Consider the following 27,846-nt stretch of genomic DNA (forward strand, 5'->3'; position numbering starts at 1 on the left):
TTTAATCGGCATTATTAGATATTTCTCCAGCACTTTCTTAAGTCTATACAATCAACAAAACAGCAGGTCAGTCCTTGATTTATAGCATTTGACAGTTTTTGAGATTTAAATGTTAACAGTGAACATTTAACAATCGGCTCTTACAAGATCCCATGAAAGCTGACTCCAGCACATCCCTGGACAAATACTGTGCAACTTTCCCCATTTTAATCATGAAGAAACTTGATCAGATAACATGCTGACCTCAGAAATGTCTCATGGATCCCAAGATCATAGATCTTGATCCAGAAAGGACCTGAGAGGGCATATAGTCAAACCCCCCTCATTTTACAGATGAGGACACTGAGACCTGAGAGGTGATATTACTTGCCCAAGGGAACACAGGTGGCAAAAGGTAGACCTGGGATTCAAACACACGTCCTGTGACTCAGGCTGAGGTCGATACTTTTCTGCTGTCTCCCAATGCATATATACTGGAGTGTCAGAATGGCTCCACCTTACTAACTTTGTGACCTAGCAGCCACCATTTCCCCACCCCTGTTCTTGTAATACCTGTTGTCCCCAAGCTTTTCTGTCTAAAGATGGTTATCGCTCTGAAATAAACAGAAGGCATTTGCAGGTTGGGAACAATGCAGGAAGATGATTCCAAAGTCTGCAGCCCTCTTTAACCACAGAATTACTCCTAGCCATGCTTTCCTCCTTCCTGCCTCATGGAGTCCCTAGGTAACCCTTCTTATTCTCTCTTCTTCAAGAAGAAGTGCTATTGGGCAGCTAGGTGGCGCAGTGGATAAAGCACCGGCCCTGGATTCAGGACTCCCTGAGTTCAAATCTGGCCTCAGACACTTGACACTTAACTAGCTGTGTGACCCTGGGCAAGTCACTTAACCCTCATTGCCCTGCCCCACCCCAAAAAACACACACACACACAAAAAGAAGTGCTATTATCTGAGGGAGCCATCCTGAGATGTGACCCTAGACAGTAGGAATTTATCCCCAGAGGTGACCTGGTCCTATTTCCAACCAGAATAGAGCCTCACAGGTCCTTGTTATTTAGAACTAGAGTGAGACTTATCTCAGCCAAGTGTTGGAGTCTGGAATGTATTTAAATTAGCTTTGCAGATAGGCTCAACAAGCTCTTTGGCTCATACAGATTTGCCCATCCAGGCCAATAGCATAGTGATAATGAATCATCTGATGATGAGGGAAACCTGAAACACAAAGAATATATTTCCCAATGAGTCCGACTTTATATGTATTGTTCCTTTCTTTTTTTTTTCTCCCCCAAAGCCTGATTTCTTTCAACCCTCCAGTCCATAGATGTGTGCTCATTTACATGACTGCTGAAAGCCATGGCCCAAAACAGGGAAACCTCTATGTCCCTTCAGTCTCCTATAGTGAAAATTTAAGGTCATAGGGCATCTGAGTAACTACAAATATTTTTGGTCATTTCAGATGAAAGAAGGATCAGAAGTTCGATGTCCTGATATGAATCCCTCCAACGTGGTGCCCACTTCAGGTAAATAAACCTCTGGAAAGTATTTTTTAAACACATTGGAAACCTGAATCTGAACCAAGTAACAAAAATTAGGCCTTTCCATATTTATGAGTAATAATAATAGAATCATAGATTTGGAGTTAGAAGGGATCTCAGAAGTCATCATTTTACAAATGAGGAAACTGAGACCCAGAAAGGTGACTTTCCCAAAGTTACACAGATAACAAATAGCAGAGTCCTTCAACTCCAAATTCAACACTCTGTTCTACTCCTCTATCTCTGGATGCTAATAACAACTCACATTTATATAGCTCTTTGAGGTTGACAAAGTAATTTGAACAATTATCTCAGTTCATCTTTTTTTCTTCTTTTTCTTCTTTTTCAATTCCATATTGGCTGAATTAGATTGCCAAGGCAATCTTTTCCAATTCAGTTTTATTGATGCCTCTTGTTTTTACACAATAATAATTTCTGGAGAAAAACCAACAATCCTTCCCCACCCCTACATTAATCCCTTCCTCCTGACAGTAAGTTTAACAAAATTCCTCATTACTGTGACTCCTCTCCCACTCCCAAAGCTGACAACATTTTCCTCTGGTAGCATCCTATCTCTCTGCTGAGAGTAGACAGTTATGTTTCATTATCTTTACTCTAAGACCATCATTAATTTTTCAACCACTGGTTGAGTTATTCTTCAATCACAATGCTAGAGTTGTCTCAATAGAATATAGCAGTGGTGTCAAAGTCAAATAGAAATGTGATAATCAAATATAAAGATTCATGTGGGCTATATATTGACTTAGAAAGCCACATATTAACATTATCTATGTTCTATTGCATTTTTATTATTTTGTTGAATGTTTCCCAATTACATTTTAATCTGCTTGAGGCAGTACTCTGGAGTGTTCCAAAGTGTTTGACATCTCAATTTAGAGGATGTTAGAGCATGAAGGGCCTCCAGAGATCATCATTCACATCTTGTATTTTATAGGAACAACTGGGTGGCTCAGTGGAGAGAATGCTAGATTTGGAGACAATAGTCTAAATCTTGAATTTGCATCTGGCTCAGATACTTACTAGCTATATGATCTTGAGGAAGTCACATAACCTCTGAGCCTCTGTTTCCTCATCTGTAAAATGAAGATAATAATACCGCACTCCTAGGGATTCTGTAAGGATCAAATTACATAAAATAGGTAAAGGGCTTTGCCAACCTGGGTACTATTATTTAGAAGGAAGCGAGAAATCATTACCCATAGATATTCAGCATCTATAGGGCACTTGACTAGGGGTAGGGAATATGAATAGAAGCCTTGGCCCAGATCCATAAGGAGCTAGCAGTGCTAGGCTAGTCTGAGATCATGAAAGCCAAATTAATCTTAAAATGAAACTAATCATCCGATCCCCTGACTGCCATCAGAGGTCATGAACAGGGTGTAATCGTGGAATCCACATGGCAACGAAGCATCTATTTTTGCAGATTGGTCATTTTCACTGCCTTGTAGATCGCAGGGGTTTGGTGATCTGTGAAGGTTGAGAGGAATTTAATTTCCTTCATGGAGCAAGAGAGCATAGTCATGGCAACCAACTCACGTACCATTAAATGTTGGTCCATAGGCCATCTTCAGGCTGCATTACATAGGCTGCTCCCCTAATTTCCTAAGAGGAAATTAGAGAATTCTTCATTTCTAACCTTGGGGAACTGCTGATGGGTCCATGGGGCAGAGGAACTGCAATACTTTACTCCCTTCTTCACCCAGAGGGCTTTTCTGCCTTTGGACTCTGGGATGTGGTTGGATCAGGTTCAGTCCTGGGGAGCCTAACCCTTAATGAAAAGGGGGGGGGTGTTAGGCTACCATTCTTTGGCTTAATAAATCACCATCCTGGTTACCTAGGGAAAATGTTTACTTATATCTCCTATTATGCCTACATATAGTGTTTTCCCAAAAAGAGGAGAGTAAAAAAGGTACTCAGTATACAATATTGCTGAGATATGTAGGTGATTTATTTCCACACCTACACACACACACACACACACACACACACACACACACAAGGTTAACCATAAAAGACTAACAAGTATGCATTAACAGAACAGGATTCAATAACTAAACTTATAACTACTATTACAATCACTTAGGAGGCTGATATTTAAACCTCATCAGAACATAAAGCAATTTGCAGGACTGCTAATTAGTCATTTTAAATTTTGTCTCAGCCCTACACAGTCCAAACAACTCCCAATCCATGTACGCTGGTAAAACAGCTTGGCTCAGGCCAATCCTCTTATTAATGGTTAGATTCTCCAAAGTAGAAGTTTCCCCTGGTACCATTTAGCTCCCACCCAATGGGACCCAAGGCCTCTGAGCCTCTCAAACTCATAACGGCCTTCAAACCTGGACACCATCATCTCAGAATACTTGTTTGCCTAAAGTCAGCAAAGAGCAAACACAAAAGAATCAGTCCAAAGCCAGGCTTAGATTTGCCTCGGCAGGATCTATGTTTTTCATGCCACGTGCTCTTGACCATAAGGTAGCTGGTGTGGGGGTCAGGGATAATGGCATGCCACCCTTTTTTTTCTATTCCACCCCATGTTGAGAAGCAGCTCAAAATAGTAGTGACCTGGTTTGCAGTTGGAAAGGAAAAGAGAAGAACTGAGGCCAGTGACACACCTTTGAATATCTACTGTTCACCAATTCTTTTGACTCCACATACAATAATGGGGCTCTTTGTTATTTCAAAGAAAGCCCATTAGTCAGAATCACATATGGTTACAAGTACATCCCTGTGCTTAATTCAATGGGAACCAGGAATACCAACTCAGACAGAGCATGCTCTATGGATGGGCCTTTGCCGGCCAGTTTAACCTTGTCATACATTCATGAACTCATTCATTCATTTCTTCATTGAACAAATAGTTACTGAGTTCTTGTTATGTGTGATTTACCTGTCTGGGGGATATGGCAAGACAGAAGACGTTTAAGATGGGGCCCTTATCTTCCAGAAACTCACATTATCCTGTGAAATAAATGAGGGAAGGAATATTATCTATTTTTTATGAAGAGGCTAAAGGTTAGAGGCAGGATTTATATACTAAGATCTCTAGGTCTAGAAATAGCTCCATCTTGCCTCTAGGAAATAGTAACTGAGCCCTTTGTGTAAACCACCTTGCTGGGAGGTCCTGGGTATAGAAAAGAAGTCTAAGATGAGGGCCTGGTCTTCTAGAAACTTAGAGTTTAGAAAAGTCACTCTCTCCACTGACCAAGCTCTCAGGAGGTTGACAGGATGCTGAGAAGACAGAATTTCAGTTCAGAGAACTGATCTCAGGGTCTGTTGTGTGTCTTGTTGGCATGACATATCTCAAAACTAGAGAAAGTTTTTCCATTATCCTTGAGTTAAGTGTGGGTGAAGTAAATCAAGTACCCAGGCTTTCACTTTACCTAGAACCTAGATCTTAGACTCAGTCAACAAGCATTTATCAAGTGCTTACCATGTGTGAGGTACTGTTAAGTGCTTAGGATAGAGACCTTTCTAATGGAAGAAGTGGGGTTGGGAGGGCAAGAGGGAAGGGAATGTTTTTATTAGTACCTATTACTTCCAGATACTGTGCTAACGTCTTTACAAATATTATCTCCTTTGATAGTTCTTAAAGAATTAAGACCTTCATGTGGAGATAATTCTCAGTTGTCCCTGTGATTTAGTAAGAGATATTCTTTAACTCAATTAGAGTTATCCCTCTCCTAATCTTTTTAGCCTGAAAGTACACTTTGGCTACCTACCTAGATCATCTGTGTTCCAAGATGACAAAAGTTATCTTCAAGTCAAGGTCTTGTACTTAACATTTTCGCTCAGATAAGATATGAGCTTCTTTCCTTATCTGACTCTGAAGACTCCTGACATTTGACCATATAAAATGAGAGAGAAATCTCAGTACTAGAAGATATAAGATGTTATGGTGACAGGTGCGGGATGGCCAAAATAAATTAATAAATAAATAAACAAACAAACAAATAAATAAATTTAGAGCTGTCAAGTCCTAATGAGTGGGAAACTGGAGTAGAGCATTCCAACAATCCCATTTGTTGGGGACCCTAATTTTCTTTTCATTGTAGATTGTTATAGTGATGTCCTGCCCCACCCCACCATGAGGGTTAAGTGACTTGCCCAGGGTCACACAGCTAGTAAGTGTCAAGTGCCTGAGACCGAATTTGAAATTGAGTCCTCCTGAATTCAGGGTTGGTGCTTTATCTACTGTGTCACCTAGCTGCCCCATAAGAGCTTTTAAACTAATACCTTTTGGTGGCTTTTTTATCTTCAGAAAACAATTTCCAAAGAGCCTGTTTTTACTTTTAAGAACAGAAATTGGTGGTTTTCCCAAGATGAACAGCATAACCTGATCTGAGTTTTGCTTGGAAACATGAGCTCTGGGAATATCAAGTGGATTGAGTCTTTGGCAAGCTGTGATTCTCACTCCAATCCATTTTGGAGAGTTGTGGTTGCCTTAGATAGTTCTATGAGCCAGTGGTTTCTTTGGGATGAGAAGTACTTGGTAAATTAGAGTTGTCTCAATCCTTTGTCATTTTATGGTGAAGATGAAAGTTCTTTTATTTATATTATCTCATTTGATCCTCCCAGGAACTCTGGGAAGTAGGTACTATAGGCATTGTCACCCCTATTTGATGATGGTGTTGTTGTTCAGTCATTTCATTCATGTCCAACTTTTCATGACTCCATTTGGGGCTTTCTTGGCAAAGATACTGGAGTAGTTTGCCATTTCCTTCTAGCTCATTTTACAGATGAGAAAACTGAGACAAACAGGGTTAAGTGACTTGCCCAGGGTCACACAGCTAGTACCTTTCCGAGGTTGGACTTGGGTCTTCCTGACTCTAGGATCAGTGCTGTATTTACCATACCAACCAGCTGTCCCCACCCCCTTTCTATATAGGTAAGGAAATTGAGTCTTATGGAGATTATGCAACTTTCTTAAGGTTACACAAGTGTGAATCTGGGTCTTTTTGAATCGAGGTTTAGTACTAGCTAACGAGGAAAAAATATTGCTACCCTCTTACCTCTCCCTATGCATACTTACATAAACTTGGCAACTTTTGTAAACCTATACATTATATATTTGTATTGTTATATAACTTTTTAATAGTATTTTATTTTTCCAATTACTTCTAGACAAATTTTAACTTTTTAAAAAAAATTTTGAGTTCCAAATTTTCTCCTCCTCCCTCCTTCACCTCCACCAAAATATTAAGCAATTTAATAGAGTTTACATACATGCAATCATGTAAAACATTTCAATACTACTCATGTGGGAAACTTTCTAATTATTTTTTTATGTTTTTTTTTTTTGGTGAGGCAATTGGGGTTAAGTGACTTGCTTAAGGTCATATAGCTAGTGTCAAGTGTTTGAGGCCGGATTTGAACTCAGGTCCTCCTGACTTCAGGGCCAGTGCTTTATCTAATTACTTTTTGTGTATGTCAGATATGTGAGTTCACTGATGGTAAGGAACTCTCAAAAAGGAAATGCCTTCCACCAATGCAAATCCATAGATACTCTGCAAAAGAAAGCTGTAGAGAGATGGCAGAAGGTACTAAGTGACTTGCGTCAGAGGCAGTAGCACTTTAACCCAGGTTTTGCTGAGTCAGAGGCTGAACTTTCTCTCCATTAGTTCACAGGTTCCTTACACACTCATGATATTTTACATTACCAGAGTTTCCATGATGTGATTTGGATCTCAAGGGGACCCCTTGGCTGACTTAAAGTTTTTCCCAATGAGCAGAGGAATAAAGTATTTGCATCCTGCAGGATGGGAATAGTAAGATGGTATATAGCTTCCTCCTAGCTTCCTCCCTCCTATTCCTATTGCTATTTCATCAATTCCATAACCCTCCTTGTTTCCAGTGAGTCAAAGGAGGTCTCCTATATGAACAGAGTGCACTAAAGTTTAAAGGACAGGACAATATGGGAGGGAAGTGTAGGCACTGAGAAATTGGGGCTGCATTGACAATTGGGCGTGGTTCCCACAAGTGAGATCCGTAAAAGGCGGGAGATGGCTTGTTAACTTTCATTTATATTTCACAAGTCTTTCCCAAGTCCCTCAGATGACTTGTTTGACCCTGTTGATCAAAGTTAGGCAGACAGTGAAAATGCAGAGATGAAAAGAGCTTACAATTAAACAGCCCTTTGAGGTTTACAAAGCACTTCACAAATATTAGAGGAGGCAGAGTGGCACATTGGAAAGAATGCTGACTTTGGAGCCACACGACCTTGGTTTGAATTCTGGTTTTGCCACACTTTCTGTGCGACCCGAGGGAAGTGACTTCCTCTTACTGGGTTCAATTTCCCCAACTATAACATGAGGGGTTTGGGCAAGATGACCTCTGAAGTTCCTTTCTGTTCTCATTCTGGGATACTGTGATCTTCTGATTCTTACATATCCCTGGGAGACAAGTAGGATAGCCATTTTTATCCAAATTTCACAGGGGAGTAACTGAAGCCCAGAGAAGTTGACTTGCCCCAAATCACCACAGGTGGTACTGGCTAACTAGGTGGAACAGCAAATAGAGCATGTGGCCTGGAGTCAGGAAGACCTGCATTCAAATCTGACCTCCCACACATACTAGCTATGTGACCCTGAGCAAGTCACTTAACCTTTGTTTGCCTAAATCCACTGGAGAAGGAAATGGCAAACCACTCCAGTATCCTTGCCAAGAAAATGCCATCATCTATAGGGTCACAAAGAGTTGGACAGGACTGAATGACTGAACAAGAAGTGTTACTCGCACAATCATAACACAGACCTCGTCTGATTTCAAGCCCAGGCAGTGAATGGAGGTTCCAGAGTAATTCTTGAGGTCAGCTGGTGGTACAGTAGATAAAAGCACTGGTACTGGATTCAGGAGGACCTGAGTTCAAATGTGACTTCAGATACTTGACACTTACTAGCTCTGTAATTCTGGGCAAGTCACTTAACCCTGCAAAAAAAAAAAGTAATTCTTATCTGTGATAAGAAGCCTACTGGACTCTCATTTGCATCAGTTGACATTTGAAAAGAAAGGTCTGAAGAGGAAGATATAAATAAATATATGTTATTCAATTCCCTAAAGGAGAAAAGAGAAGACAGACTCTTTAATACCCATTCTACTCTGGTATTTCCTGTTAGAACTCTTTAATCTCTATAGACCCCAGAATTTCCACTACCTCCAATCTGCTTTTTCATATTAGTTTATTGGGGACTTTTCATTCTTAGCTAGCTATATAATTCTCTATGTAGACCACGAAGCTGTTTATCCAAATGTTTGAGGGTTTTGTGACCCAATCTATTTTGGGATCAAGAAAGGATGGTACATTTGGGGGGAATGATGGGAAAAGCTGCCTACCTCCAATGAATTCAAACTCTTTTAAATTACTTCTTCCCTAGCTGGTGGAAAGAATGCTGGATTTGGAAGTGGGTTCTAATCCCATCCCCGATACTTTTTGGCTATGTGACTTTGGTCAAATCACCTAATTTCTCTGGGCCTCAGGGGTTTTTTTTTGTTGTTTGTTTGTTTGTTCTGGTTTTTATCTGTGAATAGAGAATGTTTGGCTGGATGATTTCCAAGGTTCTCCCTGGTTTGGCCAGAGAATCCAATACATTGCCCGATATTTTGTGAGAAACATGCAAAAAAAGTCAAAGGTACAAAAGATGTTAGGTAATCTTCAACCTTTTTCCATCTGGCTCTTCCAGCTCACCTGTCAACCCTTCTGCTCAACAACCTCTGCTTAGTAAAGGGAGCCCCTCCTGGAATAGATCAGAGGAAGGAAATGAGCCCAATAATCCCCTTGTTCTCCAAAACAAAGCTCCTTTAACCGAGGCAATTAGTTCACCACCATTGTTGATGTTATCTTAGGAGCAGGTGAGTAAGTTTGGAAGGCCTGACTTGTGAATAGTAAAGAGTAGACTGCCGTCTTTTCTGCATCCAGATCCTCTTGGTTTTAAGTGATATAGCTTAAACTCCCTTAACCACCCCCTCCAAATTAGAAAAGACAAAACAATAAACTGTAGAGGCTTCCCCCAGTTATTAGAGTTCAAATCCCTCCAAATCTCTTTCCTGGATTGAACTTTTAATATATAGGTGACAATTTCCCATATATCCTAAGTGGCAAAGTTTTCCGTTACCCATGACACTTTGTTACAAAGAGGCAACATGGTTCAGTAGAAAAAAACATTGGATTTGGAGGCTGGACTTGAGTTCTGGGTTCAAATCTTTTTGAAAGTACTTTAACTTGTCTTAACCTAATTAGATCATAGATCTAGAGATGGAAGAAACCTCATAAAGGAGCAAAATGGCAGAGTCAGCTTAGCAAGTGTTCCATGGATCCCCCAAAACTTCTTCCTCAACATAGAGAATAAATCAAACCAAATGCTGAATGGGAAAGTGAGGAAAATGTCAATTTTGCAACCTAGGACAGTTTAGGAAAGTAGATAGGTCTGGAATTGACAAAACAGGCATTTGCTGTGAGCTGGGCAGCAGCAGTGGGCAGTAGCCCAGAGCCCAGGGACAGTAAGGAAACTGAACATGTGGTCAGAAAGAGATCCCAGGGGGACCTCTGGCAGCTCTGTCACCCTTTACCCAGTTTCAGGTCATAGTTCCAGGCATTCAGGTCAGTCATTTCCCTCCCCATCTCCAGGTGAGCAGAACCCAATTCTAACATGAAATTAAGAAATGGGCTGGGGCAGCTAGGGTGGTGTAGTGGATAAAGCACCAGTCCTGGATTCAGGAGGACCTGAGTTCAAATCCGGCCTCAGACACTTGACACTTATTAGCTGTGTGACCCTGGGCAAGTCACTTAGCCCTCATTTCCCTGCAGAAAAACAAAAACAAAAATAATAGCTAAAACTAGTACCTGAGTTCAAATCCGGTCTCAGACACTTAATACTTCCCTGACCTTCTCTTTTTTTTTTTTTTTGGTGAGGCAGTTGGGGTTAAGTGACTTGCCCAGGGTCACACAGCTAGTAAGTGTTAAGTGTCTGAGGCTGGATTTGAACTCAGGTCCTCCTGAATCCAGGGCCGGTGCTCTGTCCACTGTGCCACCTAGCTGCCCCCAAGCAATGCTTTAAAGAAAAATCCAGATTGGAGACCAACCCAACAAGAATTCCTTGGAGAGCTAAAGAAATAGATTTTTTTAAAAAGCCCTGCCCCCAAAAAGGTTTTAATCAAGTAAGAGTGGTAGAGGGGGAAATGGGGGGAAATGAGAACCATGAGAGAAAGTTATGAAAAGAGAATTAACAGGGGCAGCTAGGTGGGGCAGTGGATAAAGCACTGGCCCTGGAGTCAGGAGGACCTGAGTTCAAATCCAGACTCAGACACTTAACACTTACTAGCTGTGTGACCCTGAGCAAGTCACTTAACCCCAATTGACTCACAAAACCAAGAGAGAGAGAGAGAGAGAGAGAGAGAGAGAGAGAGAGAGAATTAACAGCTTGGTAAAAGAGAGCAAAAATTACTGAAGAAAGATAACTCCTTAAGAAAAAAAAATGGCCAAATGGTAAAAGAGATACAAACCTTCACTGAAAAAAATAACTCCTTTAGAATTAGAATTGGATAACTGGAAGCTAATGACAATAAAACAAAGTTAAAAGACTGGGAAAAAATAGAAGAAAATGTGAAATATCTTATAGACAGAAAACAACTGACCTTGAAAATGGATCAAGGAGAGATAATTGAAGAAACCTTAGAGACTAGTTCAATTCTCTCATCTTACAAATGAGGAAACTGAGTTCTAGAGAGGCTAAATGACCTGTCCAAAGCCTTAAAGGTAGGAGCTGAATCAAATTCTCTAACTTTCTATGGTGCCACATTGCTTCCCTCAATTTCTTCATGTGTGAATTGGGGCTAATAACAGCATATCCCTAACTGGTTTATTATGGGGATCAAATGAGATAATGTATGAAAATAATTCTGTAAATCAATGTGAGCTTAAATTATGGTATGCAATCTATCTTCTGATAAAAGTCCAAAACCTCCCATCTGAGAAATCTGCAAGATCTTGAATGTTCTAGTGATGTATCTATCAACATACTGTCATTTTGTATGGATGTTACATTACCAGATGGTGTTCAGCTAATCAGCCCCCAGATTTAATCTTATCATTTAGTTGTCCTTTCCTCCTAGGATCAGCCATAAAACACAGTATCTCTGGGCTGTGCCTCTAGCTATCTGTGGTCTCCGTGATATTAACAGACCTAAACCAGGAATCAAGTCAACCTAAAATAGTTTTAACTTATATTTTCAGATAACAGGTCAAACTCTTTTCATTCTATGGATGACTTAATATCTTTGAGGGAAATTTCAAAAGAGATAAGAGGGAAAGTCTGAGTGAGGTTTTCCTCCCCCCCTCCCCTTTTAAATGGGTAAGTGATCTAGTTAACTTCCACCGCCCCTTTCACTGGCAAATGGATCACACATGATCTCTAGAGAGACGGGGGGGGGGGGGGGGGGGGGGGGGGGGGGGGGGGGGCAACCTAGAGGGTAGGTTTAGAAATCTATAAAGTCAGGGGCAGCTAGATGGAGCAGTGGATAGAGTACTGGCTCTGGAGTCAGGAGGACCTCAGTTCAAATCCAGCCTCAGATACTTGACACTAGCTGTGTGACCCTGGGGAAGTCACTTATCCCTGATTGCTGAAAAAAAAAAGAAATCTATAAAGCCTTTTCTCTCTGCCACTTCTGGGTATTCACTCAGAGGCTCCTGGGATGGTAGGGACCACCAGTGAAGAAAGTAATGCAGGTGCAGGTACAATAGTGGATCTTTAGTGCCAGTCTTGTCTTGCCCATATTCTGACTTTTTTGAGGTCTGGCTGTTTACCTTCTAGTCCCTTGACCTGGAGGCCTATTCTTATTTGTCATGACTAGCCACATTAATTGAAGTTATGCTTCAAGAAACATGTCACAAGCATGAAATACTAACAGGTAAAAAGCAAGAACCTAGAAGGCAGTAACCAGAGAGGGTGTCGGTATGGATCCAGCAAAGGAAACAATAGTAACAATTGCATTACCTCCTTTACTAGATGGCTGGGAGGAAAGTGCTTTGTGAGCCTTATAAATGTGAGTTATTACTAGCTTTGTGACCCTGGGTGTGACCTCTCAGTATTTGAGGCAAAGGTATGACTCTTATGTTACCAAGAAGGGACCAACCTACATTAGCCCTATGGGAGACTGGACTAGAAAATATCTGAAGAAATGTCCTCATTGTGGGGGGGGGTTCCTTGTATCAGTAAAATCATAGGTCCAGTTCCTAGCCCCATCCTTATTAATAAATGGTGTTAGTATTTTTACATGTGCTGTGTAGGAAGAACTAATGGTGAAACATCAGTCTTTTCTTTTCTTTTCTTTTTGGTGGGGCAACAGGGGTTAAGTGACTTGCCCAGGGTCACACAGCCAGCAAGTGTCAAGTATCTGAGGCCAGATTTGAACTCAGGTCCTCCTGAATCCAGGGCTGGTGCTTTATCCACTGTGCAATCTAGCTGCCTTTTAAAAAAATTGCTTCATGTTTTGTTGTTGTTTGTTTGTTTGTTTTGGCAATGAGGGTTAAGTGACTTGCCCAGGGTCACACAGCTAATAAGTGTCAAGTGTCTGAGGCCAGATTTGAACTCAGGTCCTCCTGAATCCAGGGCCAGTGCTTTATCTACTGTGCCACCTAGCTGCCCCTACTGTTTCATGTTTAATGAAATATGGTTGCTCTTTGCCAGGAGAAAGTGAGCCTCCTTGGAGACAAAGTTCTTAGGTCTTCTATTAGTTTCTCTCCTGGGCAATGGCCATAAGAAACCTTCCCAGATCCCTCTTAATGCTGGTGCCTTCTCCCTGTGGATTGTCTCCAATTTACCTTGTATACCTCTTGTTTGTACATAATTGTTTGCATAATGTCTCACCATTAAATTGTGAGTTCCTTGAGAGTAGGGACTGATTTTTTGCAGTCTATTGCTATCTATACAATTTTTGTATCTCTAGTACTTGCCACATAGTAGGTGCTTAATAAATGCCAGTTGACTGACTGACTGATAACTAAACCAATAAGCCTTATCTGTAACCCCAGTGTCTATGACCCTCCTTAAATGTGAGGGAGGCAGGGGCAGCTAGGTGGCACAGTGTATATAAAGCACAGGCCCTGGATTCAAGAGGACCTGAGTTCAAATTTGACCTCAGACACTTGACACTTACTAGCTGTGTGATCCTGGGCAAATCACTTAACCCTCATTGCCCCGCCCCCCCCCCAAAGTGAGTGAGGCATCTTGGGAGTCTCCTTCTGACATGCAGGCAGGTCCCAGCTAAAATCCACCATCTAGTAGAAGTCTTTCCCAAATCCCTGTTAAATCTAATGCTTTCCTTGGTTGATTATTCCTAATTAATCTTGCTTAGAGCTTGTGTACACATAGTTATTTACATGTTGTCTCTCCCTGTTAAACTGTGAGCTCTTCTGGAGCTGGTATTGTTTTTTACCTCTCTTTGTTTCCTCAGTGCCTGGCATGTAGTAGGTGCTTGACAAATGTTTGTTGACTGATTGAATGATTGAGAAAGGCAGAGTAGGCATTATAGGAGACCACAGAGCTATTGTGATTGTAGGACTTGCAGCTGGAAGGGACCTTAGGAACCATAACATCCAAATGCCTCTCTGCATGGATAAGAAAACAGTGACTCCAACTGGTTAAGAGAAGCACAGTCATGCAGAGTCGGGTTTTGAATCTAGCTCTTAGTACTCCAAGTTCAGCACACCATGCAGAGAATGTGATATGATAGTTAACAGGTGGTTGAGCTATGATTTACGAAGAGTAAATCATTTAGGGAATATTGACCATGATCACAAAGTTCATTCGTATGAGAATGTGGATTTGGGTATACTCTAATGCATATGTATACCATTTACAAAGTGCTTTCCTCACAAAGATCCTATGTGGGAGCTGGTATAATAAGTATCATCTCCATTTTGCAAATGAGGAAACCAAGGCACAGAGAGGTAATTTGGATAATCACTCTGCTAGTAGGTAGTATCACAGATTAAAGAATTTCAGAAGGAACCTTGAAAACTATCTAATCCACCTTCCCCACTAAGTATCAGAGAAGGAAAGTTACATGCCCAAGGTCACACAGTAAGTGGTAGAGCCTGCTCTTGAACCCATCTTATCTGACTGCAAACTAGGGCTTTACTTGTTCGATCTTCTAAGTCCGAATCCAGCGTTCTTTTCCACTGTCCATTGCTACATTTCCGATTTGCTGATATTAAGTCCCCAGTTCTTTCCATGGACTATATTCATATACCTTATGTAAAATATAATTTAATTTTTATTTTTCAGTTCATAATTTGCGACCTGCTGACATCAAGGTGATTGGAGCCCTGGGAGATTCACTTACTGTAAGTCGTTTGCATTGGGGGAAGAAGTAGGTGTCTAGCTGGGGTCAATGCAATTCAATGAGCATTTATTAAGTGCCTACTGTATTCTAGATTCTATGTTAAGCTCTGGGGGCAAAAATCCCCAAAATACCATGGTATCAATCCATAAGGAGTTTATGGTCTACTGGGGTAGTAATAAGATGTATATGGATCAGTAAATAATAATGATAGATAGATAGATAGATAGATAGATAGATAGATAGATAGATAGATAGATAGAAAGAAACTATTTTCAAGGAGTGCGGCACTACCAGCTCAGATATGAGGAAGGGGAGCATTTCAGCATGGGTGACAGCCCATGAAAAGGCTCAGAGGTTGGAGACTGAATGTTCCATACAGAAACCAGTAAATTGGCTGGTTTGGCTGGGGCAGAATATGTGTAATAGGACAGGAAAGATAGCCTGAAGTCAGACAGTGAGAGATCTTAAGTGCAAAACTGGTGATTTGTCTTTTATTCTGGAGGTAATAGGGAGTCACTGAAGCTGCCACTGCCAGTTTATGGTGATGGGGAGGAAGGTAGTTCTGAAATCTAAGGCTGGGAAAAGGAAGAGGGCTTTAAATGACAGGGAGAAGTATTTTGGTAGTATATAATAATAAGGAATGAAGGGTTAGCAAGGATAATAATCATAAATTTAATACTTCACATTTATCTAACACTTGAAATTTGCAAAATATAATTTTGTTTGATCCTCACAATAAGTCTGGAATTTAGGTGCTATTGTCTGTATTTTACAGATGAGGAAACTGAGGCATAAAGAAGCTAAGTGATGTGTCCAGGGTCACACAGCAAATAAATGTCTGAGGTCAGATTGGAAATCAGGTCTTCCCAACTCCAGTTATAGTGCTCTAACCACTACACCACTGAGCTGCTTCAGTGGGCAGGACAGTAGGAAGAGAGGGTGATGCTACTAACTTGTACCTAACTCTGCACCACCTCTTCTTTAAAAGAAAACTACAGGCCCTCTCTAACCCCTCCAGCTTCTGGGAAGTTCTCAAGGTCCTCTAGAAGCAACTGGACATAGGGAAGGGCCCCGGATGCAAGAGGAAAATTTCTCAGACTACTAGATCTGATCCATTTTTATTGAGAATTCAGAGCTCCTTTGGAAGCAACTCCTAATGAGGGGTCTTCAGCAGGCAATTGGATAGCCCTCCCCCAGCACAGGTTTGGACACCCTACGAATGCCCTATTGACCTCCACCAGTTAGCAAGGGCAGAAGGTTCTTCATCAGCTTTCAGGGATTTCCCTGGGGGTGGGGGGCAGCTGGCATGTACCTCTTACTCACCCAGCAGTAACAATGGAAGCTGCTTTTGTTCTCAGCCCCACCACTTATTGCTGGCCCTCCTAGTTCCTTTCTTTAGCATCCTTTCAGGGTATGTAATGAATGAGTCATCAGGTGTCAGCAAAGTTTTATAGGTTTTTTCTGAATGATCTCTAAGGAATTTCCTCAATGAGGCAATAGTTCCTGGCAAGACCTGAACATGGAAACTGGAGAATGGGGTAGGTGGGGACGAATACTGGGAAAACCAATCGATCTGAGCTTACTTCCTCCCCTCCACTATTTAGGAGGCCAGATTCCTATACAAAATGTGATTTGTGGGGGCAGCTAGGTGGTGCAGTGGATAAAGCACTGGCCCTGGATTCAGGAGGACCTGAGATCAAATCCAACCTCAGACACTTGACACTTACTAGCTGTGTGACCCTGGGCAAGTCACTTAACCCTCATTGCCCCACAAACAGAAACAAAACAAAATAAACAACCAAAGTATGATTTGCCAACTTTGAGTGCTTAGAAAGATGTGGAGTATTAGACCTGGGAGGAACCCTAGAGATAATTTAGCTCAAGGGCTCTTAACCTTGTTTGTGTCATGAACCCCCTTGGCAGTCTGGAACATGGACTCTCAACCCTATTCACAGAATGATATTTTGTTACCTACATTCATGATGGAAGAAAATGCTAAATTTCAGTTGTTGGTTATTGAAAATAAAGATGCAACTTTTTTCCCATCCAAGTCCATAGACCCTCCAAGGAGTCTTGGATCTCAGGGTAAGAAGCCCTGATCTAATCCAGTGCCCTCATTTTATAGATGGAAAGACACAGGCACTGAAAGGGCAAAGTGATTTGCCTTGAGTCAGTTAGTTTATGATAGAGCTAGTACTAGGACAGGCAGCCCGGTGGTTCAATGGAGAGAGTGCCAGGCCTGGAGTCAGGAAGATCTGTGTTCAAATATGGTCTCAGACACATATTAGCCATGTGACCCTGGGTAAGTCACTTTAACCCTGTTTGCCTCAGTTTCCTCATCTGTAAAAATGAGCTGGAGAAGGAAATGGCAAACCACTCCAGTATATCTGCCAAGAAAACCCCAGATGGGGTCACAAGGAGTTGGACATGACTCAACAAAATCAATAATAACCTTTGGGTCTTTTCCAGTAGTAAATGATCGAGGTGGAATTCAAACTCATGTCCTATAACTCCAGCTTCCATTCTCTTTCCACTGACCACACTTTGAACTTTATAACTTTAGCTAGAATTGGCCCAAGTGGGAAGACAGCCAGTACTCACAGCTAACCCCCTACCAAGTGTCTGCTTAGAATGTTTTTTAACTTCTCTGAAAGATTGTGTCTATATGTAGTGAAGCAAGACAGGCCTGGCTAACAAACACCCTTCTTTTCACAAAAAGATTTTTCGACACCAAACCAGGGCAGAAAGGTCAAAGGAAAGTTTGATTCTTGCTTTCCCACCCTCACCCCTAATAAAGACTGTCACAGGGGAGGAATCTCATAGGCAACCTCTGTGAGAGTCAGTGTGGTATAGAAGATGACAGATACTCAAGCCTCAGAGCCAGAGAGAGCTGGGTTCAAGTCTTGAACCTACTGGCTGTGTGACCCTGGACAAATCATTTAACCTTTCAGTGCTATAAGTTGCCAAGAAGGTATAGATCTCCATTGGTAGAGAATGTTTCTCATACTAATGAAAGTTCAGGTCCAATCCCTTTCCATCTCTAAATATGTGGGTTGACATGTCCAAAGAGCTTGACCTCTGAGGAGTAGAAAGGATAAGTACTGACACTAGATATGGTTGATTGTCATTTCCAAATGTACATGAGCACTTCTTGGATGGACAAGAATAAGAATGTGAGTATCTGGAGAAGTGGCACCAACTGGATTTCTTTTAAGGATCTCTCTCTCTCTCTCTCTCTCTTTTTCTCTTTTTCCTTCTTTCTCAATGTCAGGCAGGTAATGGGGCAGGATCCAGTCCTGGCAATGTCCTTGATGTCTTAACTCAATACCGAGGTCTCTCTTGGAGGTGAGTGTCACCTCCCTTACCTCCTTGTGAGAGATAAAGGCAAGGTTTCTAGAAGATAAGGAGAGGGTTGGAGGAGGCTACAATTGGAGGAGAGAGGGAAGGAAGAGATGCCAGGCTGTTCTCTACCATGAACAAAACCTGATGAATGGCTCATCTCATCAGAACAATGTCATCCATTACCCCAAGCATAGGGACTGGGATCTGAGCACTAATTTGAGGTTCAAACCATAGAAGACAGGAAAGTACAGGCCTGGAAAAGTCCTGCAGCGACTCTCTACCTGGTCTCTCCACTATTTGCAAGGATTTCTTCCTGTTACAGACCTTAGGAGTGTCATAGACTGTCACAACTACCAGGCATCCTAGAGATCAGTCTCTTCTGGCCCCTTCCAAGAGAATCGTAGAATTCGAGATCGGGAAGCGTCCTCAACAACCACCCTATTTTACAGATGCAAATACTGAGGCCCAGAGCTTATGTGATTGGCACAATATATCTTAGGTTATAGTAGAGCGTAGGAGATTCAAATTCAGGTCCATAACTTCAAGTGAGTCCAGCATTTGTGCTACATTGAATTTCATGACTTCTGCTAAAGAAATGACCCCAGGGGGCAGCTAGGTGGCGCAGTGGATAAAGCACCGGCCCTGGAGTCAGGAGTACCTGGGTTCAAATCCGGCCTCGGACACTTAACACTTACTAGCTGTGTGATCCTGGGCAAGTCACTTAACCCCAATTGCCTCACTAAAAAAACAAAAACAAAAACAAAAACAAAAAGAAATGACCCCAGGCAAGAAGACAGTTAGCACTCATTGCTGACATCCTCACCCCCCTCCTCTGAGGCTCTCCCCTCCCTGACCCCCATAATGATTATGTGGAGGCTGAAGCTAGGTAGCCCCTGTCAAGCACAAGAGCCAGAGAGGCAAATGGCTTCAAAGGCAAAATAAAAATGATGGTCAGTTTAGTTTCCTTACTCCAAGGCCCAAGCTCGCAGTAAACAAAAGGGGTCTTGGTAGGAAAACCCCGGGATTAGAAGATAAAGAATTGTGGGTAAATCCCAGCTCTACTCTTTATGAACTTGGACACTTCATTAACCTCCTTGGGCCTCAGTTTCCTCATCTGTAAAATGAGAAGGGTTGAATTAGATGACCCTGAAAGTGTCTCTCAGTTCTAAAAATCTTTGATGCAAACTGAATATTTCTTTTTTTTTTTTTTTAGTGAGGCAATTGGGGTTAAGTGACTTGCCCAGGGTCACACAGCTAGTAAGTGTTAAGTGTCTGAGGCCGGATTTGAACTCAGGTACTCCTGACTCCAGGGCCGGTGCTCTATCCACTGCACCACCTAGCTGCCCCCAAACTGAATATTTCAAAGTCAGATTTGGGGGAGAATAGGTAGGAGGGGAGAGGGAATTCTTTCTACAGTTCGAAGGGGTAACCTCAGAATGAATGCACAAAGTTAACCCAGGAAGAAAAGGTGTCTTTTGTCCTGCAGGTGGCTCTTTGAGTGTGTGGTTCTGTTTTCCTGGCCTTCTGATTACTTTTTTCTCTCCCCCCACCCCTCCCACCCCGCCCCCACCTTGGAACAGTGTTGGAGGGAATGAGAACATCAGCACCGTCACCACCCTAGCAAGTGAGTACCTGTTCAGTGGTGCCTGGAGGGGGCTGGGGAGCGCTGGGGTGATTTATGGGGCAACTGGCCTCTGGAGCCCAGGTAGCTCCAGTCAAAGCATCTGGTAGCAACGGGTCATCCCCCTGCAGGCTGTGACACACCCTGCACTCCTCATGAGGCATCTTTCACAGGGGCACAACCCAGGAAACTGCTGCCCATGGGGAGGATGCTGCAGGGGCAGTGCACTGTTGGCACTGGAGTCTCCCCTCCCTGCCCGCCCCCCCCCAAGTTGGGCTGGGCTTGTTGGGCTTTGGCATGGAGCCTGTAATTGAGGTTGTGAGAACTGGTGGGCAGGTGAATGACCTGACTGTTTATTAAACTTAAGTGAGAGGAGAGTGAGTTCAGCCCCAGAGCAAAATCAGGATATTGCAAATTGCCTCTAGTCTGGGAAAGAAATGAAGAGAGAGACCCAAAAAGAAAGAGAAGATAATTCGAAGAGAAAAAAGTGGGCAGTTGGAGTCTACAAGCATTTATTAAGCACCTACTATGTGACAGGCACTGTCCTAAGCACTGGGGATAAAAAGGGTATCTTCCTCCCAACACACACACACACACACACACACACACACACACACACACACACACACACACACACACACACACACACTGTGTCCCTGCTCTCAAGGAGCTTACAGTCTAAGGGAAGGCAGCAGGCAGGCATCATTAGAGCCTGAAGACCCCATGTTTGAACCCTGACTCCATTACTTACTTTGCTGTGTGATCTTGGGTAAGTCATTTAACCTCAGCCACTCTCAATTACTTCATTTGTTTAATGGAGTGGTTGGACTAGATGGGCTCTGAGATACCCTTTAACTCTAGATCTAGGGAAAGAAGGAAGGAGGGAGGGAAGGAGATGTGGGGGGGGAGGGGGGAGGAGTTGGGAATGATTGAGGAAGATGGTGGGAGTGTTTACCCCCTTGTACTTAGATTCCTTATAAAAATAAATGAAAATTCTCACCCTTAGAGTGGTAGTGCTATTATGATTTGGGTGCACTGGGACCCTGAGCCCTGGAAAAACAAAGAGCTAAGCCTGGGGCGTTATTAGATGTGATGTAGTGTGTCTATCTAACATCATATGTAATGTTGCCTTCACAGCAGTGAGAGGTGACTAGAGTCTGTTATCTTGATCTCACTCTGCAAACATAGCCATATATGGGGCCCAGTGCAAGCTGCAAACTATTTTCCATTTCTTTTTAAAGTCTGACTAGTCTGTCATACTCCTTCTAAATCCTTACCATTCTACATAAAGGGAATTCTACATATACATATCCTTGTTTTTACCCCCTTTATAATATTTCTTTGCAACCTATGATATTTTTAAGCCATTTTAAAACCTGTTATTAAGACTTTGATCCTTAACAAGAGAAAGTGATGTCATAACCAAGGGAAAACAGAACTGACCAGGACAGAGAGCTTGGAGCCCAAGCCAGACTCTGGGAATTTTAAGTAGGCACGATTCTGTGCCCAAATGTATTCCCTGACTTCTTCATTTCAAGGTCTGTAAAAATGAGCTATAAATAAGCTTCTCTGGTGCTGAGGGATTATTTGGGATGCTCAGTAAATGTGAGTCACTGTACAATCAGCATCCTATAGAGCGTCATTGCTGCTAAGCATCCCAGAGTGTGCTGTAGCTTAAAGAGCTAGCTAAAGCCTAGAGCAGCTGGTTTTCCGTCAATCACCAGGCATTTATTAAGTGCCCACCATGTGCCAGACACTGGGATAAGCACTTTGCAATACAAAGGTAGAAAAGAAATAGTCTTTGGTAAGCACTAGGGAAACAAAGACAGAGAAAAGGAAGGATCTTTCTTCTCAAGGAACTTATACCTTATTAGGGAAGATAAAATGCACATGTAGGTAAATGCAAGTTTAAACAACACAAATTTACACAAGGCCATTTTAGGATGGGTGAAGCATTGGCTAGCTGGGGTGATGAGGAAAGGCCTTTTGTAGGAGGCTGTCATGTCTCTCTTAACTAGAAGATAATGCATATTTTGTCTTAGGTGTTTTGTGGACTCTATTTGCCACTTTGTTTTATGAATACTTTGTACTGATTGGGGCAGGTATATGGTGCGGTGGGTAGAGCACTGGCCCCGAAGATTGGAAGACCTGAGTTAAAAGCTAACCTCAGACACTTACAAGCTGTGTGACTCTGGGCAAGTCATTTAACCCCAATTGCCTTAAATATCTGGGGCCATTTCCAGCCATCCTGATGCATATCTTGCCTCTGGAACCAGTTGGCTCTGGAGGAGTGAGTGAGGTTGGTGACTTTGCATAGCTCTTCCTCACTTAAATCCAATTCATTGCAAGTCATGATATCACCCTGATGTTATGGTCCTCTTCAAGAACAAAGGACAAACAACAATTTTATATTAATTCAACTCTTATAAATGCTAATCATCAAAAATAATAGAAGAGCTATTTGCTAATTTTCAGAGTTAATAGTTCATTAGAATTTCTGTCTTGTAATTGTACACAATATCTTCATATATTTTTCCTTTCTTTTAATTTAATGTTAAGTTTGACTTATATTCTAACCAGTTAGTGGTCTGACTGCATGCAGAGATGATGACTTGAAATGAATCCTAAGTCAGTAACTAGTCATTTCTTTTCTTTTCTTTTCTTTTTTTTTGGTGAGGCAATTGGGGTTAAGTGACTTGCCCAGGGTCACACAGCTAGTAAGTGTCAAGTTTCTGGGGCCATATTTAAACTCAGGTCCTCCTGACTCCAGGGCTGGTGCTCTATCCACTGCACCACCTAGCTGCCCCAATTTCTTTTCTTTTAAGAAACTGCATCTAATGTTATAGTCAGTTTTGGTTTTGTGATGTTCTTTAGCACTCAACAAGTCTAATGCCTTCCAATTTGCTACATTAAAATATGCACTGTGTAGAGGTGTGAGCCTTCTATGTATTTGACAAGCCTTTGACCTCATTTATCTCTTCCTCCTGAATTAAGTTTTTCTGCTCTCTCTCTCTCTCTCATCCGCCTCCTTTTGCAGTAGACTCATTGTGTATTAAGGTGTAATTTAAATTACCTTGAAGTATGTTCTCAGGTTCTTCTTAGAATTTCTCTGTTTCATCCACTGGAGCAGACATTGTTACATAAGCTGCCACTGTCTTTATGGCTGTCTGTTCCTTTGTTTGTGTTCATCACAAACACTTCGAGGTGAGATGACCAAGAATCTCATGAAATGGCATTTCTGGTTGCCCTCAGCCCCATCACCTCCTTTCTTTGCCTTCTCAGAGAAAACCTGCAGTGATGGAAAATGCTTTAGAAAAGTTCATTCCTCTATGTTTCTCAGGACCCAAGTGATTGTGCATGCAGCATGCAGCTAGTGTCTGATGGGATTTATCACTCCAGGAGAGCCAGCTGCTGGCATCTCTATTGTTCTGGCATCAAGCCAGTTGCAGCATAGCATCATAGGTTCAGAGATTTGGGGCTGGGAAGGACTTTAGAAATTTAAACCCTTTGTTTTAAAGGTGAAATTTTTAAAAAGGTGAAATAACTGAGGCTTGGAAAGGTTAAATGATTTGCTCTTGAAGCTAGTAACTGGCAGAAGCAGCCAGGTGGTCCCATAAATAGAGAAGGCAAGACCTGCAATCAAGAAAACCTGAGTTCCAATCTGGCCTCAGACATTTATTAGCTGTGTGATCCTGCATCAAAGACCTCATACATAAAATGGGAATAATAATAGCACCTATGTTCCAGGGTTGTGGTGAGGATCAAACAAGATAATGTTTGTAAAGTGTTTTGTGAATCTTAAAGTGTTGTACAGGGTTTCCAAAAAGTCACAATACAGTTAAACTATTTTAGTTTATGTTACTAAGGTTATTTTGTTCAAACTATTAATGATATTTAGCTTAAGCTATTAAAGCTTAAAACTGAACTATGACTTTTTGAGGCTCTACAAATTCTAGCTATTATTTTAAAAAATTATATATATACATATGCATATATACATATATGTATATATATATGCGTGTATGTGTGTGTGTGTGTGTGTGTGTGTGTGTGTGTGTGTGTGTGTATTGTGGGGCAGTGAGGGTTAAGTGACTTGCCCAGGGTCACACAGCTAGTAAGTGTCAAGTATCTGAGGCTGGGTTTGAACTCAGGTTCTCCTGAATCCAGAGCTGGTGCTCTATCCACTGCACCACCTAGCTGCCCCCTAACTATTATTTTTAATAAAACAGTAACAACTCCATGTTCAGTACTTTCTACTATACCACATTCCTCTAGGCCCTTGTTCTGGTAATTGAAAGTAATCTGGATCTTGTTACAGTATGGATAGAGAGGTAGTGTGGTAGAGTAGATAGAGCCCCCAACTGGGAATCAGCTGTACCTAGGTTTGTATCCTGCTTCATATACTCATTAGCTGTATCACCCTGGGTAAGTGAAACACTTCACCTCTGGGGATCAGTTTTCTCACCTGTAAAATGAGGGTATTGAGATTTGATGACCTCCATGTTCCCTCCCAGATCTAAATTTATAATTCTATGAGAGAAGCCACATGCTTGTATTCCTCTGGAAAAATTACCTCTGTCTGTCCATAATTTTTTTTTTTTTTTTAGTGAGGCAATTGGGGTTAAGTGACTTGCCCAGGGTCACACAGCTAGTAAGTGTCAAGTATCTGAGGTCAGATTTGAACTCAGGTCCTCATGACACCAGGGCCAGTGCTTTATCCACTGTACCACCTAGCTGCCCCCACCCCCACCCCCATGAGCCTTTCCTAAACAGATGGAATTTCTTTTATTTAGATCTTAAGCTCTAAGATTATAGATTCAGTGCTGGAAGGAGACTTAGAGGTCATCTTGGCCAACTTCTTAATGAGGAGGAGGAAAACAAAGACCACAAAGGTTGAATTACTTGACCAAGGTCACCAAAGTCTGAGCCCAGCTCCTTTTGACTGGCTCTACCCACTGTGTTCTGTTGCCTCCTTGAGCCTTGTCACCCTGGCTTGTGCTTCCTGCCTTGTGCCCCTCAGCGTCTGCTTCCCAGATTCTCACAACCTCAAGAGCATTTTCTGTGGGCAGCATTCCCTTTGAGGCCAGAAATTTGGGGGATCTTTATTTTCTCTCTCCTTTCTCTCTCTTGCTTTCCCAGGAAGCCTTCATACAGAATTGAATTCTTGATATTTTTGCCCTTATGTTTATAGACATCCTTAGGGAATTCAACCCATCACTGATTGGCTTCTCCACGGGCACTGGAAACCAAAACAGTGCGGCAGCCTTCCTGAACCAGGCAGTGGCAGGAGCCCGAGCAGAGTAAGTACAGGTGGCCTTGGGGGCAAATAAGCAAAAAGCCAGAGAGGATAGCTGCCTGCCCTAGATTATGGCTGTAGAGTTAGGTGGGGATTCTGTACAAGGGAGATCCATGAGCATCAGGCTAGCAGGGGTATGCCCTCTGAGGGAACCCCTTGGCTCATTGCAGCAAGCATGTTTAGTGTGGGTATGTATATCATATGTATATCATGTGTTCACTGGTGTGTTGTGCTTACACATACATGTATACATGTTCATGAACATGTACATTATGTGGTTGCATAGGCATTATGTGTATGTTGGTGTATGCATGTATAGGTGAATGTATATCAGCTATAAAGAAATCTCCAAGTTTGGGTATCAGAATAAATTTGATTTCTAGAATACATCCACACTTTTTTTTTGGTGGGGGGGGGGTGGCGGTCACAAGGACAGTAGCTTTTATTTGAGGAGCCGTGGAAAGCATGCTGGATTTGGATTCAGAGGACTTGGGTTCCAATTGCACCCCTGCCAGATGTTCACTATGTTACCTTAGACAAGTCACTTAACCTCTGGTCCTCAGTTTCCTCCTATGTAAAATGAAGGGTTTGGATTCTTAACCTGTAACCCTAATCCCAGATTCTGTGAGCTGCTCTTTCCTACCCCGGCAATTCCTTAATAACTCTCAGCCCAGCTCCTTTTCTTCTAAACCAGCTGCTTTGGGCCCTCTCTGACACAGGAAGGCCCCTCCCCCCACCAAGAGCAAAGCCCTAATTTACCCATCGATGTATCGATCAGTTCACATGCATTTATTAAGTGCCTACTGAGTGCCAGATGCTGAAAATATGACAAAGACAAAAGTGAAACAATTCTTGCCCTCAAAAAGCTTACATTCTTGGGGAGAGGCAAGGTGTATATATATAAATGTATACAAAATGATGTCAAATAAATTCAAGATATGAGTGAGGGTGGGGAGGGAGAAGGGATGATCACCAAAACCCTTGTATGAAAGGTGGTCCCTGATCTATGTCTAGAAGGGATTCTAATAGGCCATGCCATTGTCAGGGATGAAAAATACTCTGCTTGGATTGGGCTTTGCACATTTTGCTCCTGGGTGGCGAGAGGAAATCAGGCTGATGAGAAGTCTTTGACTCAGTGAGTTCCAAGCCTTAGGACTGTCAATGTCTTGCTTTGGGTTTGTTGCCTTGTCAGTGAAGAAATAAAACAGCCAGCCTCAGTTAAAAGAGAAACCAAACCAAACCAAAACCAAAACCCTTTCCTTGTAGCTTGTACATTTTCATTGTTGAGTTGTTCCAATTGTGTCCAACTCTTTGTGACCTCATTTTGGGGTTTTCTTGGCAAAGATACTGGAGTGGTTTACCATTTCCTTCTCCAGCTCAGTTTACTATTGAGGAAACAGGCAAACAGCATTAAGTGACTTGCCCAGGTCACACAGCTAGTAAGTATCTGAGGTAGGATTTGAACTCATGAAGATGAGTCTTCCTGGTTCTAAGCCCAGTGACACTGTACCACCTAGCTGTCCCATATTGCACATAGTAGAGGCTTAATAAATGTCTATTAGCTTGAACTTAATTGCTTTAAAATTCCTTCCCTGGCCCCAACCCCTAAGAAAATCAGAAATCTTATTCTTCAGCCCTAAGAAATCTGATGATGTAGCATAACTGGGTGTTTAGATGTGTAGAAAGTCATTTAAATGGTGGTAGGGACTGATAGAACAGATTGATTTGGTCTTGGAGTCCTTTGGTATCATTAGATCTGGAAGCAGTGACCTATACTAGAATGATCCACCCACTTCCTCACCCTCTGCACCAGAGGAGCAATAGTGGCACAAGGCTAACAGAGGTGCCAGGCTTTTTCAAGCTGTGCTGAGAATTATGGGATTTCCTCCCCTAGCAGACTGGCCTGGCTGCCTAATTTGGTGGCAGATAATATTGAGACTATGCTTCATTCTCTGTCTGAGCCCACACCTGTTGAGAATGTTAAAGGGGAAGTGGCCACGAGGCCTGCTGGGCTCTGGAAGCCATCACAGGATTAAATATTCCCTACAAAGAATCAACATCTCCAGCAGATAACTGAGGGCTGTCTGTAGTCATTTAATCCAGTGGATTTCAGCATTAATTTTTCTTCCCCAAACCTCAAAGTGTTTTCATATGATAGATTTGCAATTATTATTTTCTCCATTTCCCAGATAGAGACACTGAGACATGAAGAGGCAACTTAAGCTAGTATATCCAAAGGATATGGCCTCTTTTCTTTTGGGGCATGATTCTTCCTTGAACATGGAATTAATTCTTGGAATGAACCAGTTGGTTTAATAAGCTAAAAGTTACTTGACTTTAAAAGGTAAAAGGGTAAAATTCATAATTCTTCCTAAGATGTGTGTGTTTCAGCCAATCACTGACATTTATCTAATGCTTTAAAGTTTGTAAAGCATTTTATCTTCATTATCTCCTTTGAGCCTCATAACAACCCCATGAGATAGGGCCTACAGGTATTACAGTTCCCATTTTATAGAAGAGGAAACTGAGGCTGAGAGAGACTAAGTAACTTGTCCAGGGCCTCACAATTAGTGTCAGGGGTGGGACTTGAACCTGGGTCTTAAAACCTTCAATTCAACATTCTAAATCCAGCACCCTACTCCATATGCCCCACTACCTCTTTGCACATCAGAAAATACTGCTCACCTTCTCTTTGGT

General features: G+C 42.0%; 1 protein-coding gene across 1 annotated transcript in view; it reads left to right on the forward strand.

Moving 5' to 3' along the window:
• The window catches only part of PLB1 (phospholipase B1), a 180,606-nt gene that overhangs the window by 38,819 nt on the left and 113,941 nt on the right, over window positions 1-27,846 (forward strand). The window contains exons 15-19 of the mRNA XM_043980996.1: window positions 1,453-1,516; window positions 14,833-14,891; window positions 18,162-18,235; window positions 19,813-19,856; window positions 25,045-25,153. Coding sequence (XP_043836931.1) covers window positions 1,453-1,516; window positions 14,833-14,891; window positions 18,162-18,235; window positions 19,813-19,856; window positions 25,045-25,153 — 350 coding nt within the window. The remainder of the gene's footprint in view (window positions 1-1,452; window positions 1,517-14,832; window positions 14,892-18,161; window positions 18,236-19,812; window positions 19,857-25,044; window positions 25,154-27,846) is intronic.

The sequence above is a fragment of the Dromiciops gliroides genome, chromosome 2 (genome assembly GCF_019393635.1).
Source record: "Dromiciops gliroides isolate mDroGli1 chromosome 2, mDroGli1.pri, whole genome shotgun sequence".
Classification (NCBI taxonomy): Eukaryota; Metazoa; Chordata; class Mammalia; order Microbiotheria; family Microbiotheriidae; genus Dromiciops; species Dromiciops gliroides.